This window comes from Mastomys coucha, unplaced genomic scaffold, assembly GCF_008632895.1.
Source record: "Mastomys coucha isolate ucsf_1 unplaced genomic scaffold, UCSF_Mcou_1 pScaffold21, whole genome shotgun sequence".
In the NCBI taxonomy this organism is placed as follows: Eukaryota; Metazoa; Chordata; class Mammalia; order Rodentia; family Muridae; genus Mastomys; species Mastomys coucha.
This window is the reverse complement of record NW_022196904.1, coordinates 143607617-143623827: the sequence shown is the minus strand read 5'-3', so window position 1 is coordinate 143623827 and position 16211 is coordinate 143607617. Positions and strand designations below refer to the sequence as shown.

The 16211-nt window shown below is 40.8% G+C and overlaps 2 protein-coding genes across 2 annotated transcripts; both read right to left on the bottom strand.

Moving 5' to 3' along the window:
- Window positions 1-1016: 1016 nt before the first annotated feature.
- LOC116101064 (macrophage-expressed gene 1 protein-like) lies at window positions 1017-3125 on the bottom strand. Its single transcript, XM_031384758.1, has one exon. The coding sequence runs from the start codon at window positions 3123-3125 to the stop codon at window positions 1017-1019; it is 2109 nt and encodes a 702-aa protein (XP_031240618.1).
- Window positions 3126-8136: 5011 nt separating this feature from the next.
- Window positions 8137-9225, bottom strand: LOC116101063 (olfactory receptor 5A1-like). The gene has a single exon (XM_031384757.1). It carries the CDS (start codon window positions 9167-9169, stop codon window positions 8213-8215), a length of 957 nt encoding a protein of 318 aa, XP_031240617.1. The 5' UTR covers window positions 9170-9225; the 3' UTR covers window positions 8137-8212.
- Between the last annotated feature and the right edge of the window lie 6986 nt (window positions 9226-16211).

Sequence of the window (16211 nt, the reverse complement as noted above, 5' to 3'; positions counted from 1 at the left end):
GCAAAACCTAAATGGACAGGACATGATATCTTCTGCTTACCATTAGTTTTAGGGGAAAAGTGACACCTTTCACTTCTAGGAAAATAAATACTTCTTGCTGTGACAGGGGTGTATCTATTCATGTCATCTATATTCACACTTCTGATGGGAAGTCATTAAGGGTGCGTGCCAGTCACAGAAATAGAAAGGGTTATACTTTTGGTAACATGGAAAACTAGACCATAATAATTGATCCATCTAAACAGCAGTCGCTTTCCCTGTCCAGTCTATGATGAGCTTAGAGGTAGACATCAATTGGCTAGAAGAAACCAGCAAGTTCCTAAAACAATGGAGTCCTCTTCAGTTTTTACATTTATTGATTTATTTCCAGTTCCACACCACCCTTTTGCCTTTGACATTATATGAGAAGTTCGTAAGTTAAAACTGGTCTAAAAGTGGGTTGGGCAAAATAGATCTTAAATGTGGGGCAGACAGAAACTGAACTTGCTCTGTACTCTGCACCCTTCAGGCACACAGGGAGATGACGCAGCCATCAGTACAGAGTTTTGGAGTCTCCACAGAGTCTGGATTGTCTCTAGGAGGCTAAAATCCAAAACAAGATACAGGGAAGGCAAAGTGTTCCTGTTCACAAATCGGAGACCTCTGACAACTTCACACTAAGAGCAGATTCAGCCCCAAAGTTCTTGTTGCTCTCCACCCCAGTTGTTCTTACATGCAGAGACTCAGGTGAAGATACCAGCAGCTTGTTTGGGAATGCGCATTCCTACTATGGCTGAGAACCTGGGCTTGTTTTTGCTGACCGGGTAGCAAGTCTTCCTTCTCCTGCCTTGTTTGCACAGAGCCTTTAATTCCCAATACATAGGCATAAATATAACCACAGAGTCATAAAAAAAAACCTTCTTCCTGTTGCAACTTCTGCTTTACTTTCTAGGAAGGCAGAGGTGGAGGAGAAAGGCCTGAAAGAGGAGCTTGGACCTGTGCCTGGAGATGAGAGGAACTGTTTCTTTAAGGAAGAATTAAGCTGGATTTGGGTCCTGTACTATACCAGGGGTGGCTCTAGCTCTTGGAAAAGGAAGAAACATCTGCCTTCTTGGAACTTCATTGGATTCATTCTTCTTAAACCTCCGGTGGCCATAGATGGCCATGGCAGTTAAAATTCCTAATGCTAGGATAACCACAACTGTGATTCCAGCAGTTGCTCCTCCTGATAGTCGACCACTTTTTGGTGGCTCCTCTAGTCTCCATTGCAGGGTATAAGGGTCCTTAACCCAGAATTGGGCACTCTCACCTGTCATCTCAACTAGGTCGGTGGAAAACTCAGTAATAGGTAGCTGAGTGTAAGGTGGGAGCCTAGCAGGAGTCAGAGATGCTTTTGTAAAGATTCCAGCCTTGACACAGTAGGACACTTGGCATCCATCAACGATCACAGCTAGCTGTTGGCTGAAGCCCCCGGGACATTTTTGCTGAAATGATTCCTCTAAGTCTCCAGGTGTGGCAGAATCATACAAGGGGTTCCCTTTTGTGCAGCTAAAGAACCCACCAAAGGGGACTGAAGATTTGGGCCCCAACTCATGATCCAGAGAAACACATACCTTGAGGTTCTCAAACAGCTTCAGAGGAAAGTAACTGGCTGGGCATGACTGCGCATTTGTCATAGGGTTGATGCTCTTGTCAGTGAAGACTCCTCCAAAGAGAATTCCCGAGTTGACAGGTACTTGGCTATTGGCCACACACCAATAAGCTCTAACTTCAGCCTTGGCCACTCGGAACACATCTTTACACGTTGTATGACAGAATATCTTGAGGGTACATTTATCTCTACATTGCACTTCAATATAACCCTTCTCGTGGGTCTGAGAGAGCAGATGGACAGAGGTGTAGCCAGAGGGACAAGAGAAATCACCAGTAAGTGGATTCTTCTGATGGAAATCTAGGCACATGTCAATATTAACTTGCCCTGATAATTGATCACACAACTGATAAACCCCTCCAAAGGGAGAGTTGACTACTTTACCATCACAGGAGCCATCATCTGTATTGGCTTGGAAATTGAAGTTGGGGGAGTTGATATTTGTGCAGCCTGGGTATGTGTTAAAGTTGTAATAGCTTTTCGCAGCAGTTTCCACTGTCTTCGCCAGCTGCTCCACCAAGTGGTGTGGAAAACCAGGCAGCTTTTCAGGCTTGATAAAGAAATGCAGAGGCAAGCCAGCACGGTCCACTGCCACCAGGTGGTTAGTGATGCCATTCTGCCAGGTTTCAATGGTCATCCCTGGGTAGAAGGGAATTCCTCCAATGCTCTGAACCCTAGAACTGGTTCTGTTTTGAAGATAGCCTGTGGCCAAGTTATTTTGATACTCAAAGCCTGTCTCCAGTTTGAAGTTCACAACCTTTGCAAAGGTAAATCCAGCAGATGCAGCCACAGCAGCACGGTTACCCTCATGGTTTTTAAGGTAGGAAGACTTTACATGGTCCTCCTGAACCAGTGCAGCCCCAGCATCTACACTAGTGATAATGTGTGTGCCATAGTTGAGGACCAAGAGTTCCGCTAGGTAAGTGGCCATCTTTGTCTGGTTTTTCTCTAGACGGTCACAGATTTCCATGAGCTCCTTCTTAAACCCCAAGCTGAGTTCTGCATTTGGGTTGGTTTTCACTGTGTAGACCAAATTTCTCACCTGCGCTCGTGTGGTTATAGCATGGTCTCTCACCTGACGGGTCTTTATCCTTTGGAACTCAGTAGAGAACTTGCCGCTGACTTTGGGAAGGTAATCGAGATTCATGTTGATGGAAAATGAAGTGGTGCTTCGGTAATTCATCCAGGATTCCAGGATTTCTGAGTTCAACTCCAGGTTGCTCTCTTTCTGAGGAATAGTAAAGACTTCATCGGGGATGATGTACTGTCCGTCTTCTGTGGTCTGACAGTTGGTGTATGTCAAGTCCACCACTTGTCCCATGTCTATATTCCTCAGGTTATCCCAGCCTCCTCCAGGTAGGACTTCCAAAACGGGTAGATGCAGAGCATTCTGGCACTTTTGGAAACCATACTCATGGATCTCTTCAAGTGCTTTCTCATCTTCAGCATATGCCACTGTGGTCCAGATGAGGACCGTAACAATGAAGCTGTTCATGGTGAAGGTAGTTGCAGACACACACCAGTCCTGAACATCCACCAGAGAACCTGTGGCAAACAGAAAGATGAAAAGAAAGTAGTTTCTTAAATATAAAATTCAACAATTCTCTAACACCACAAATTGCTCTTCAGGCTTTGCTAACTGCAAAATAGGCAAATGAGAGCTGGTTGGAGTATTTAGGACTGCTAGGATATGCAATAAATTATAGTGTACTATATCCCTGAACATACACTCTCCACAAATCATTCTCCTGTTTTCTTCACCCCAGGTGTTTACCCTGCAACAGTGATGAGTTTTCAGAAAAAACAAATCCCACATCTCACCTCTTCTCTACCTGAAAAGCCTGCGGTAGTGTTTTCTTCGCTCCCTTACACTTGTTCCAATCTTGGCTCACTGTTCTGTTCTCTTGTCAGTCTCCAGTGCCAGATTCTTTTGCTGAAAATGAAGAGGCCGTAGCAACATCTGCCCTTCTTGACATGCTTTTATCTTCACCAGACCCAGGATCGTTCTACGCCATGGACAAGCCTTAGAGTTCTCATTGGCTTACTAATGTTGGAGGCTGTCCTTACAGAAGAAAGGAAGTGAAGTAGCACTCACGCACATTTTATGATGTCTCATTGCTACTAAGCCCTCATGTCCTGCTGTGGAGATATTATCGGGGCTGATATAAAGTATGAAGATAACTCTGCAGTGTACTCGGACACCAGTCTGTCTTGTCCTAAGCATTCCATGGAAGAAGAGTGAGGGACTTTACAGAGCTGCTGGGTTTTTTGTTTGTTTGTTGGTTTTGTTTTTAAAGATAGAAATAGAAGATAAAAGCAACTCTATGATCTCAATTTTAATTTGTCAAAAACATAGTGACCAAGAGCACTGCACACCAGAGCAGTAAGTTGGCCCTTAATAGGCATTTTCCTATTTTTCTCCTTCCACCAACCATTTCCTCCGGCCTCTTGCACTGAGTTACGTGTCCAAACACATATGCTTTCAGGCTGATCATCCAGGGTGAGTAAATGCCTGGAGTTACACACTAACCAACCTCTGGCCTCAAGCACAGAGAAGTAATTCTTCCCCCAAAAGGTGTGAATCTCCTTTAACAAGCCGGAAGCCATATCTGGTTAACTACGTACAAGCTTCTGACTCATGTGCAACGTTTATCCTGTGCAGGCTTGGAACAGGGTCAGATGTTTCCAATCCCTGTATTTTATCACCATCCGGGATGGTTACACAGGCCACAATCACCCCATTTTATGTGGTCTGAGGGAATCTAAGAGGCCCATCTGAAACCTAGCGCACAAAACAGGGAGCTAGGATTTCTGCAATCTGTGGATTAAACTCCAATCGAGAATATGGATGATGTGACAGTGAGACAGTGATATTTTCTCTTCTCAGTGGCTGAGTCCTAACCTCATGCTCTGGGACTTACTGGTGTATTCCTTCCTCCAAGGGAGAGTTCTCCCACCAAGACTGTCCCTATACTAAAAGAAGAAGCCAGTGGGTTTGTAGGTTTGCAATTCCTTTTATTATGGAGAGTAGAAAAAGAAAGCCAATGGGAAATGCTTCTGTGTAGTCATAGAAAACAAACTAGAGGGCTGGAGAGATGGCTCAGAGGTTAAGAGCACTCACTGCTCTTCCAGAGGTCTTGAGTTCATTTCCCAGCAACCACATCATGGCTCACAACCATCTGCAATGAGATCTTGTGCCTTCTTCTGACATGCAGGAATACATGCAGGCAGAATGCTGTATTAAATAATAAATGAATCTTTTAAAAATTGACTAGTTAAAAATAAAAGAAAAAATGTTTAATTAAAAAAAAAAAACCTAGAAGATGGCAGATGTCATGCCAGCACCTCTAGTAAATATACTTGGGAGAGTTGGTGGTAAGCTGTCAAGAAGAGGTAATGGGCAGGAATCTCTAGTTTAATAGCAAAGTAAAGGTTAAAAAAGAACAAAAGAAAGAAAGAAAGGAAAAAAGAAAGAAAGGGGGAAAGAAAGAAAGAGAGAAAGAAATAAAAAAACCTTACAAAACATAATATAAAGAGACCAGTCCATCCTGGATGGATTTGCTGGGCCTAGGGAGTTAGCTCTCCTTTCCTACTAAGAGTAACCAGAGCAATGGCCTAAGACAGAGGGCGTCAGCACACTCCCCTTTAACAGACATTTTAAAAAGAAAAGAAGAGAAAGAAAGGTTGCAATCAATAGTAGGAAAGACTCTGAATCCCTCTCTACTCAGCCCTTTACCATGGGGCAAGACACCATTTTAAAAAGTGCCATGCTGAGTCATAGGTTGGCAGCCTCAGACTATCTATAAACTATACTTGGGAAACCCAGAACAAGTTTTGCCAGTGTTAAAAGAAGTGGTGTAGCCAGTAGAATTACTCTAGACCACAAGAAGGAACTTTCCATCAGAACTGCATTGGTGACTGTGTTCAGTGAGGAGGAAACTTGCATCTGCAGGCTCTAAGCATCAGTATGCCAAGCACCAGGCAGCTGCCTAGTGGCGAGGTCAGCATTTTTAAGCCGATGGTGAAGACAAGACCCAAATCTGTGAGCCCTTGCAGAGTAAGAACAATGTTCAGAACCCCTGAAGTACAACCTTGTGGTGTGACCAACATCAAGCTGTTATTTAGGCCTGTGAAGGTCTTCTGACATAACCTCAAAGGAGGATAACCAGAGTTGGGGCCAACATTCACAAGCAGATTCCTGAACAGCATCCACGAACAGATGTTCCAAAGGTATGACCATCATCTTCGAGAGGATCCATGAAAGACTGTTTAGTGATGGGACCAACATCTGTGATCTAACTTTGCAAAGGTCCGCTCAGGGAGGTGATAGGCACCTGAAACTCTGGGAAAGAATGTTGAAAGTCAAGGCTAGACACTATGCTGTATATTGTAACATCGCTCAATGATTGCTACATCTAAATAGCCACTGGTTTGTTATGAACTCTTGTTATTTAGTTGTCTTCATGTTTTAGTTGGCACATAGTAACTAGGGATTTTATGAGATACTTTATGTTAATTTGATGTATATACATAAAACAGGGTATTAACAATTCATCCTTTCAAAATATATCATTGCTTTGTGTTTAGGGCTTTCAATAAAAGAGAGTAATTCACACATGCTGTAAAGAAGTAGCACTTCCTTCTACATGGCTTATTATCTAACTTCCTTCATCTTTCGCTCTCCCCTTCCTACCATCTAACAACCTCCACCATACTCTATACTTGGATTCTCTGCAAGAGCAGGAAACACTGGTAACACTTGAGCCATCTAGCCATTACTGAATTTTTAACAAAGGAATTTGTGTGTATGTTATAGAATTGAAACTTTTTAAAAATTTGTACATAATGCTGGTACATCATAAGCTACCAATAAGCATTTGTCCCCTTCCTTTGGTTTTACATCTCTAAATTACTTTCCAGATAAACTTAGATTTATATGTGTATTAAACAGACACATTAAGCACATAGTTTGTGGAAGGATCTGCCCAATGCTTTGGAAGAAGAGTAAAGAAGAGCTTAGGCACGGATGCTCACAGCTTAGGAAAAGGTAGCCAGGAAAAAAAAATATAGTGTCAGATGGAGATAGGTGGTTCCTATAGTATTTTTATCTAAGGACATATTTCTGTAGTGATTTCCTGGTCTGTAGGACTCTAGGATCAAGAAAGGCTTGTCAGGATACGATCCTTCTAAACCATCTCCTCCCATAGAAATTGCCAATAATTCAGCTAGTCTTAGAAATTATCAAATGAGAACACTATGAAATGCAAGAGTGGTAAATCAGAATATTGATAACTAGGACAATATGATTCACAGTTGGATGCTGTAACTCACTATGGTTTATATACATAATCATTAAAGAAACAAGACTTCATTTACCATTTACTCTGGAATTATCTTGAAATATACAGTTAAAGATAATTTTAGTGACATAGCCCACTCTCCAGAAAACTCTTTGATGTAGATGTCCTCTTCTCAGATCATGTTCTGGAATGAGGACCCCACAAGAGTAGTGACACATGTTAGAGAATGCATGGAAACTGAGGCAAGGCTAACAGTAGGAAAGCCTGACATCGAGGTTCAGGGAGACTGCAGACAAGACACACATTAGGAGTCATATAAGGTCAAGAGTGAAACCTGATCTAGTGAACAGATATACAATCAGACTGTCTCATGGAAGTTTTTCTCTGCCAGCTGGTCATACATAGTCATGAGGAGATTTCAGGCCTGGAGTTCATGTCATCCTATTTCCAGGTGCATCCAAACTTTTGATATTGTAACATGGCACCATCTACAAAATTCATGACTGAGAACACAACTGAGTTTTTAAAATTTTTTCCAAAACTATTTTATAATGTTTAAGTAAGTTTGCAATTTTGCACTAGGTTATATTGATAGAGAGTTGGAATCCCAAGTGTAGGGCCCCTCATATGCTCTATCCTTGCTTTCTTCTCATCATGACCTTGCAGATATAAAAATTGGTGGTCTTGGTTCCTTGTATCTAGCCTCAGTGAACTCTATGACCTCACGCTGTTATCCTCTACTCTTCCTAAACATAGTTTACAGGGGCTCTCCTACTTTCCTACTTCTGAGTTATTATTGAAATCATGTCTGTGGGGATTCTTGGGTTCCTAATCCAAAGTTAATATTTCTAGTTAGCACCAACCCTGGTCAGGTAGTAATCCAAGACAAGGGGACCGATAATATATCCCAAGAGGACTAGCAAGAACTATGTTTTATTGTAATGAAGACATCAATGAATGACATGTCCTTATTACTAGGCTTTGGCTCATGTCCCTAAGACATGGTATCTTGAATTCAGCACCTGGTAGCCTAATGGTAGACAAATATCATCAAAAACATGTGACCAAATTTAAAATCTAAGACCAGCCCATAACAAAAACAGTAAAGTGAAGAAAATAAATATCCATTAAGCACAATTGTCTTGTAGATATGTCTGTTGAGAAGGTCTTGCTTGAAATAGTTTCTTTAAGTTACTAGTGATTATCTGAGCCACATTATTATTTTATTATTTACATTCAACAAAAGGCTTAAGTTGGTATTTGTTCTTTTTTAAACTAGGAACTACATAGCACAGAGACAGGACATCTGCTTCTTCCTCTTCTTGAGTTTCTTCAGTGCTTCTTTGATCTCCTTGTTTCTCAGGCTATAGATGATAGGGTTCAACATGGGGATCACTGCACCATAGAACATGGACACCACTTTATTTTTGTCCTGTGAGTATCCAGCATTAGAATGAAGGTATGAGAAGAGACCAGAGCCATAGAAAAGGATCACTGTAGTTAGATGAGAGGCACAGGTGTTGAAAGCCTTCATCTGACCCTGGGTTGAATGAATCCTCATGATGGCAGCAATGATATAGCCATAGGAGACCAAAACAACCAGTGCTGATGCCCCACCAACCACACACACAACCAGTAAGTTCACGACTTGGCTGAAAAAAGTGCTGGAGCAAGACAAGGACATCAGGGGTGGCAAGTCACAGAAAAAATGATTAATAACCCGAGACCTACAGAAATGAAGCTGGAATATAGAGCTGGTTTGGATCAAGCCAGTGAGGAACCCTCCTATGTATACTGTGATGGCCATCCCCACACAGATGGTGGGTGACATGAGGGATGGATAGAGTAGAGGGTTGGAGATAGCAGCATATCTGTCATATGCCATGACTGCCAGGAGACAGCACTCAGTGCCTCCCATTCCAACAAAGAAGAAAAGCTGAATAGCACAGCCTATAAAGGAGATGGACTTCTGCTCCCTAAAGAAATCACAGAGCATCTTGGGGGCTATGGAGGAGGTGTAGGAGACGTCAACAAAGGACAGATTACTAAGGAAGAAGTACATGGGGGAGTGGAGGTGTGAGTCCATTCTGATCAAGACAATGAGGCCCAAGTTTCCAGCCAGGGTCACCAGGTAGATCCCCAGAAACAACACAAAGAGGACAATCTGCAGCTGGGGACGCTCTAAAAATCCCAAAAGGATGAAATTAGTCACCATGCTAATGTTTCTTCCCACAGCCATCTATCAGCTACAGCATCTTCAAGGGCCCAGAGGTAGATTCCTGGGGGCAACAAAAATCCAAGTGAAGAAATTCTTTGTCGAAGAATAAGAGACTCCTACAACCAAAAGACATCCCAAAAGATGAACATCCTATGTCTGGTGCAGAATTCCCCTCCATAACGTGTGGAGGTCATTATCATATTTATCTGATGAACTTGTTAGTGTAAAACCATATCAAGATAATCGTCTTTGAAGTATTGCGATCACAATGTTCACAATAATAATGGAGTAACTTATTAGTGCTATTTGCATTAACAATCTCTCTCTCTCTTTTTAAGTTGATCCAAATGTTCCACTACACTATTAAATCACTTAGGTTTAAATATGTATTTTTTCTTTTTCAAATTTTTATTTATTTAATGCATGAGGGCTCTACTACATATATATTCACAGACCAGAAGAGGGCATCAGATCCCCTTATAGATGATTGTGAGCCACCATGTGGTTGCTGAGAATTGAACTCAACATCTCTGGAAGAAGCTCTTAACCACTGAGCCATCTCTCCAGCCTTTTTCTTCTTTTTAAAGAAAAGAAATATATCATAACTAAAAATGCTTGCATAGGTCATCTTAGTTGTGTTTTAACTGGAAATCTATGCAATATATTCTGATAATGGCTTCCCCTCCCCATCTCCTCCCAATCCTCCCCACATTCCCACCCACCCAACTCTGCACCTTCTTCTTCTCTTTCTTTAGAAAAAGTAGGGAAGAGAATAACTAAATGATTAAATAATTAAAATAATTAAAATAAATAAGAGTTAAAAGAACAATAAAAAAGAACAAGAAACATAACAAGATAAAATTCACAAAAAACCTCAGTAAGATTAAAAAAATAAAAGGCCCAAACAAAGTAATATGAGGCAAAAAAATTCCACAAAATACCACTGAGTTCATTTTGTCATGGTTGTCTATCGGAGGGAATGAGACTTCCCCTTAAGTGTGATTTATATACCCAGTAAGTCTTCACTGGAGAAAACCAAAATTTCCATTGCAGTTTTAGCATTCATTATACTTCTAACCAGGTCTCATGGAATGAAGTACTTTCTATATTCTCCCCAACTCTTTCTGTTTCTCTCCCCCCTCTTCTTGTTCCCTCACTTTCATCTTACTGGCATGAAGTATACAGAGAAAAATTTTGGAAAAATGCTCAGCAATCCAGAGGGTGAAAAAAATGTTTAAGCATGTAAAATTTGAGTGCTTTCCCTACACAAATATCACACTGTATGCTTGTTAGAGCTAGATGCCAATGATGTGGATATTAATAACAGTATTAAGTTTTGAACACTCAGCAAAATGCATAGTACAGACAGAAAAACAGGTGATCATTAGCACAGCAGGACATTGTGCTGTTGAAGAAATGTTTATACACTTCCCTGGAGCCTAGGGATAGTAGGTAGTGGTTTTAGAAAAAAAATCTGTGAGGAGAATTGCAAAGATGAGTAAAGGAGTCTCAGTGTGGGAAGACACTGTGTGAGAAGCTTGGGGGACTGGCTCTGCCATCTTAATTTAATTAAGCTTAGTATTTGAGAGGTAGAAGATGGCCAGAGCACAGAGCGAGGAGTAGAAACCACTGAAGGTAAGTTCTGAAAACCAGAGATGGGGAGACACTTGGTGAAAGATCCTTGAAAGCTTAGGTGAAAAAGATACATATTTGTTTCAAACACACAAAATGTGTACATACACACAAACACACATGCAATTATATAAACTGTAAATCATTACGTGTACATTCATATTAAATTTCAATCTTCTCTTCACTTTCAGACTTCTGATCTATTTATGTGGCGCAATCCACTGATGAGACTCCATTTTCAGACAGGAGTGATCTCCTTACAATGTTGCATAGCTTCAATTTGTTTCTTTATTTTTTTGTCCTTCACTAGAACAAAAGCATAACAAAGACAGCTATTTTGGGAATATTTTTCTCTTTGTTAACTAAATACCCCAAGCACTTAAACCTACACCTGGCACACAGTGGGTATTTACCAAATATCTAGTGGATAAATATGTTAAAAGGTTTGACCTTCTCCCTGTGGGTGTTGCTTTCTCTTTTTTTATAAACATTCTGGTTTATTACTGCAAGCAGGTGATTAGATAAATACACAGCTAGAACACTTGTGATGTAAGCAGGGTAATAATACACTGAAACAGACTTACGAAAGTGGAAAGGAGGATGATTGTGAATCAAAGGGAACGAAGAAAGAAGAGCAGAGCATTGCTTTAAAATCCAGAAAGAGAATTAATGAGTTTGGTTCAAGACAGGCAGATTTACAAACTAAGGCTTCCTTAAGCTCTTCCGTGTAGAAAGAGAATGCACACTGGGCTAAGCCCTTGGCAAACAAAGTCTGCCTGTCTGTCTTTAGCTTGGCACATTTGTTGTGATCATCAAAGGTGTATTTTAGCCAGATGCATATGGCTCTTTCTTATTTCACCCAGAACATAGTTTCTAAGCTTACATTTTTAGAATATGGTGAAAGCTAATCAATAATTAACTTCTGTAATTCCTATGTAGAGAGCTTGGTTATTTTGACCTAAGCTCTCTACATGAGTGTGTAAGTCCCACTTTATTCCCATATAGTACTACTACTCTCTATCTTTTTCATGGCATGAGCATCACCATCTCTGTTTGTTTTGGGGTATTTTGGGTTGGCTGTTTTGTTGTTGTTGTTGTTGTTCTTGCTGTTTTGTGTTTTCTTTTGTTTTACAGTGGTTGTGAGCTTATTTAGCATCTCTACACCCATTATCGTATTTGTGGCTACTCAAAGCAGGGCTTGAAAGTCAAACAGAGCAGAGGTAGGCTTTAGTCTATGCATCTTAATTAGCCAATTTTTACACACTGGACATGCCAGTGGTGTTGGGAATTGAGTTTAGAGCCTATTACATAGTTTTCATTAGTGATCTATATTCTAGAACACTAGGATATCACATATAAATCTCTTCACCTTCACATGTTTTTTTTCCTGTGATTTCCCTTAACTTTAAAATAAAAGCAGCAACAGGACTGACTAGTCCAAACAAATATATCAAGATTAAGAAGAAAAAGAAATAACTTCATTATTTTATTTTACCAGGAATCAGCTCTACCAGAATTTTAAGCAAGATCATTCCATCCCTACTCTACATGGTCTGATTCTCACTTGTAATTACAGGCTGAACGTGTGTGTGTGTGTATGTGTGTGTGTGTGTGTGTGTGTGTGTGTGTGTGTGTGTGTGTGCTTGTGCAGGACAGAGATGGTTACATCAACACTTCCTCTCATGTTTTCAACAATCTGTATAGCACCATACTGGTTCATTTACAACATTACACATACTTTGTGTTTTTCTTGGATCCCTTACTTCTCCTTAATAAGCTATGAGATGACATTATACTCAAGTTCTTCTCACCTAGTAGACCTAAATTGCATTGATTTATAATTTTTAAAAATATATGCTACTAACAGGAATGTATTGACATTATGGAAGAATAAGAAATTATTAAACTGTTGAGTCAGCATTTAAGCATCTAATTCTTTGACTCCCAAGTTTGTTGTCATTACTGATGCCTAAACCAATCTGCATGTGAATGTGAGCAATTGATGGTACTTGGTCACAGCTGCAGCTCCAGCAGCATGGCCCACACGACTAGACAAGACCAGAAACTGAAAATGATTATAAAGAGTTTCCTTGTTCTCAAACTTGACAGGGAGATTAAGTTTAAACAATCAACTTAACATGTCAAGATAAAAAGGAATAGATCTCTAATGAGTTCATGCCAAAACAAATGATGTCTCAGGACACAGCTGGGCATGCAGCGTGCACCTACAGCTCAATGGGTTCTATAGGGTGTGGTGAATGGAGCAGAAAGACTGACACGAGGAAAGAGTGTTTACGTGGATCACTTTCCTTCCATCATTTATCACAGTGCCTGGAGTTTTACAGATTCCCACTAGATATTTTGCTCATTGACTGAATAAAGGCCAAGAAATTTACTCTATTCCCAAGAACATGGGACTTGCCCTGTTTCAGTACTGCATGGATGCTCAAAAATTACTAGAACATATTTAAGCTATTTAACTAACAAAATATCACAGCTGGAAATCAGCTAGCTTAGATTTTCCCCAGTAAGATAATAAAACCAAAGCCAAAAGATAGGATGTTGATAAAGTTGGTGAGTACTGGAGGTGAAAGTAGAAACCGTATCTTATGCTTTGGAAATAGCCATTCTCTCTCTACCTTATTCTAAAATACCTCAGTGTGCACATCCCCAAGAGTCTATAGCAACATAAAAGCCCACTAGCTTCAATACTGATCTGGTATTACTATTTCACCTACATTTCACAGTATGACCTTTGCAAAGCATATTTCCTCCTCTGAATGTTAATCTTCTCCTCTTCTGTAGATGAAACAAAATGATTAACTTACATCAGTATTTGCTTGGTTCATTTTCCCCATTTCAAATTGCAAATAGTAGAAAACTTTCAAGGAAACATTCCAAATTCTGAAATCTTAAATAGGTAAGATACAGTTGCCCTCACTAAACTCAGAACTATGAGATCAAAGTTCCCAGAGTCTTTTCTGCTTCACATTTCCTTCCTAGTCATTCATTCTGTGATCTAGAGATTCTCAGTTCAAGGAATGGGGAAAAGGCAGACTCACCTGGAAGACCTCCAACTCTGTGTTTTGCTTAGCTGGCTAAGGCCAGACACTCAGGGAGAGTGCAAAGCCCATTCCTGCCAGAAGCTAGAAGGCAGGTCATAATGGAGACAGTAAGTAAGGTTTGGATATAGCCAGGTTAAATTGACTGCCAAGAGAAGGATTTGGAGTAGGGGTATTTAAATAAAATCCAGGTTTCTCCAGGTGCTGATGAGCCTCTCTAGGTAGTGATACATCCCAAGAGTCCTAAAATGGGCAGTGTCCTGGCTACCTGGGCTCAGGAGCAAAAAAGATGCCAGCTTTGTCTAAATAAAGTTGGCGTTAGCAACTCACTTTTTTTGTTTTTTTTAAAATATATTCCCAGTCCCCCCATCTGGCTCCAACTCCAGCTCCCTGGAGTCACTGAATACAATTCTAGTTTAGCTCTAAAATGGGCAACAGCTTTCTATAGTAACAGTTAACTTTGTAGGACAGTGGGTGCTTTCTATGACCTGGTTGAATTACTCAAGGGTTAGAACTAGGAGTAAATTAGTGCAAACCTCACAAAGGAATGGAGAGAGAGGGAGAGGGAGGGAGGGAGAGAGGGATAGAGGAAGAAAAGGAAGAGCAAGAGAGAAGAGATTCCGCATCACTAGATGAGTATAACTATAATGAAGGGGGTCATCATTCTATCATTCAAGAGTCTGAATTAATTGATTTATGATTTTTTTTAAATCCCAGGGTTCCAATTCACTAAAATGAAGAGGAGAGTACACAGGAAGCAGCTAGCATTGCATGGACAGTGAACAGCCTCTCTCACAGTTTGCTTCATGATATCCCTGAAGAACCCCCCAAAGAAAAGACATCTGCAGTGCATTTTCACGCAAGAAAATGGAATTTTATAGAAGTTGCTTGCCTATGGGCACACAAACATCACTTGGCAGAACAGAGACTGCAACAAAATCCTTCCACTATCAAAAAGCCAGGCTTGATCCTCTGCCCTACACTGCCCTATAAAAAGATAAATGGCAACAGAAAAAATAGCTTTCAAAATATCAACAAGTGGGGCTTTTAAAAGAAATGTAGACTTTTGACCAGAGGAGGATTCCTCCCATGCATGTGTTTTGTCTTTGGAATCTAGCTTTAAAAGATTTGAGTGTGGCCGGGCGGTGGTGGCCCATGCCTTTAATCCCAGCACTTGGGAGGCAGAGGCAGGTGGATTTCTGAGTTCGAGGCCAGCCTGGTCTACAGAGTGAGTTCCAGGACAGCCAGGGATACACAGAGAAACCCTGTCTTGAAAAACCAAAAAAAAAAAAAAAAAAGATTTAAGTGTGTTTGTGCACTGCAGGGAGGAGCATGATGGGAGAGAAGTAAGTAGGCACTAGCTAAGCCCACAGGACACTGTGGCTTCTTCTATGGATGTGCGCCTCATCCTGTATGTGTTGGCAGCTCTTCCACTTCCATGGAGATGGGAAAAGACTGTTGCAACTTTGCTTCTCCTCCACATCCTGACCAGCCTCTCCTTACTTGGGACAGTATCTCATACTATACAGCCAAACAAATTCCCAGCTCTTGGTCCTCTGCCTACATTTTTGGGGACTCTTTCAAGATTGACATTAGAGAATAGATGATCATGGTTTCTGTGCAATTAAATCTTTTCTAGGAAAAACAAAACCACAACAAAACCAAAACAAATTTCTGGTCTTACTGCAGACTGAAATATGCATGAGTGGGTGGGAGAAGACTGTGGTGTTTACAGTTCCTGCCTGTCTTCCTTCCCTTTCCCCTTCAGAAAAAGATTCTGTCTACCTCTCCCCTCTCCCCCTCCCTCTCTCCGTCTCTATCTGTCTCTGTCTTTCCCTCTGCTTTTTTTCTTTCTTATTTGAACCATTGTCAAGGAAATCTTTTCTCATGCCATTTACCCCCCAGGCAGTTGTTTGAGGAGGTCAAAAAATTTTTTAATTTGATCATTCACAAACTGCCATGATTTTATAAGTGATGTTTTGCCTCCCATCTCTCTCTCTCTCTGTCTCTCTGTCTCTCTCTGTCTCTCTCTGTCTCTGTCTCTCTGTCTGTCTCTCTCTCTCTTCCTTCTTTTTTTGTTATTTATTTATTTATTTATTTATTTATTTATTACTCTCCAGATTTTATTCCCCACTCCTGGTCCACCCTATGACTGTTCCACATCCCATATCTCCTCCCCACCCCCTGTCTTGTTCTTTACTAAAGAACATTCATTTGTCTGTTGCTTGTGAATGGCTCCGAAACATCCTCTGAGCCCTCAGTACTTACTGAGGCCTTAAGAAATCAGAGGATAATGCAAACAGATATGCCAAGAAGGCAGGAAGTTGTAGTCTTCACAACTAGTGTTGATAGACTCAAGAGTGAAGCTA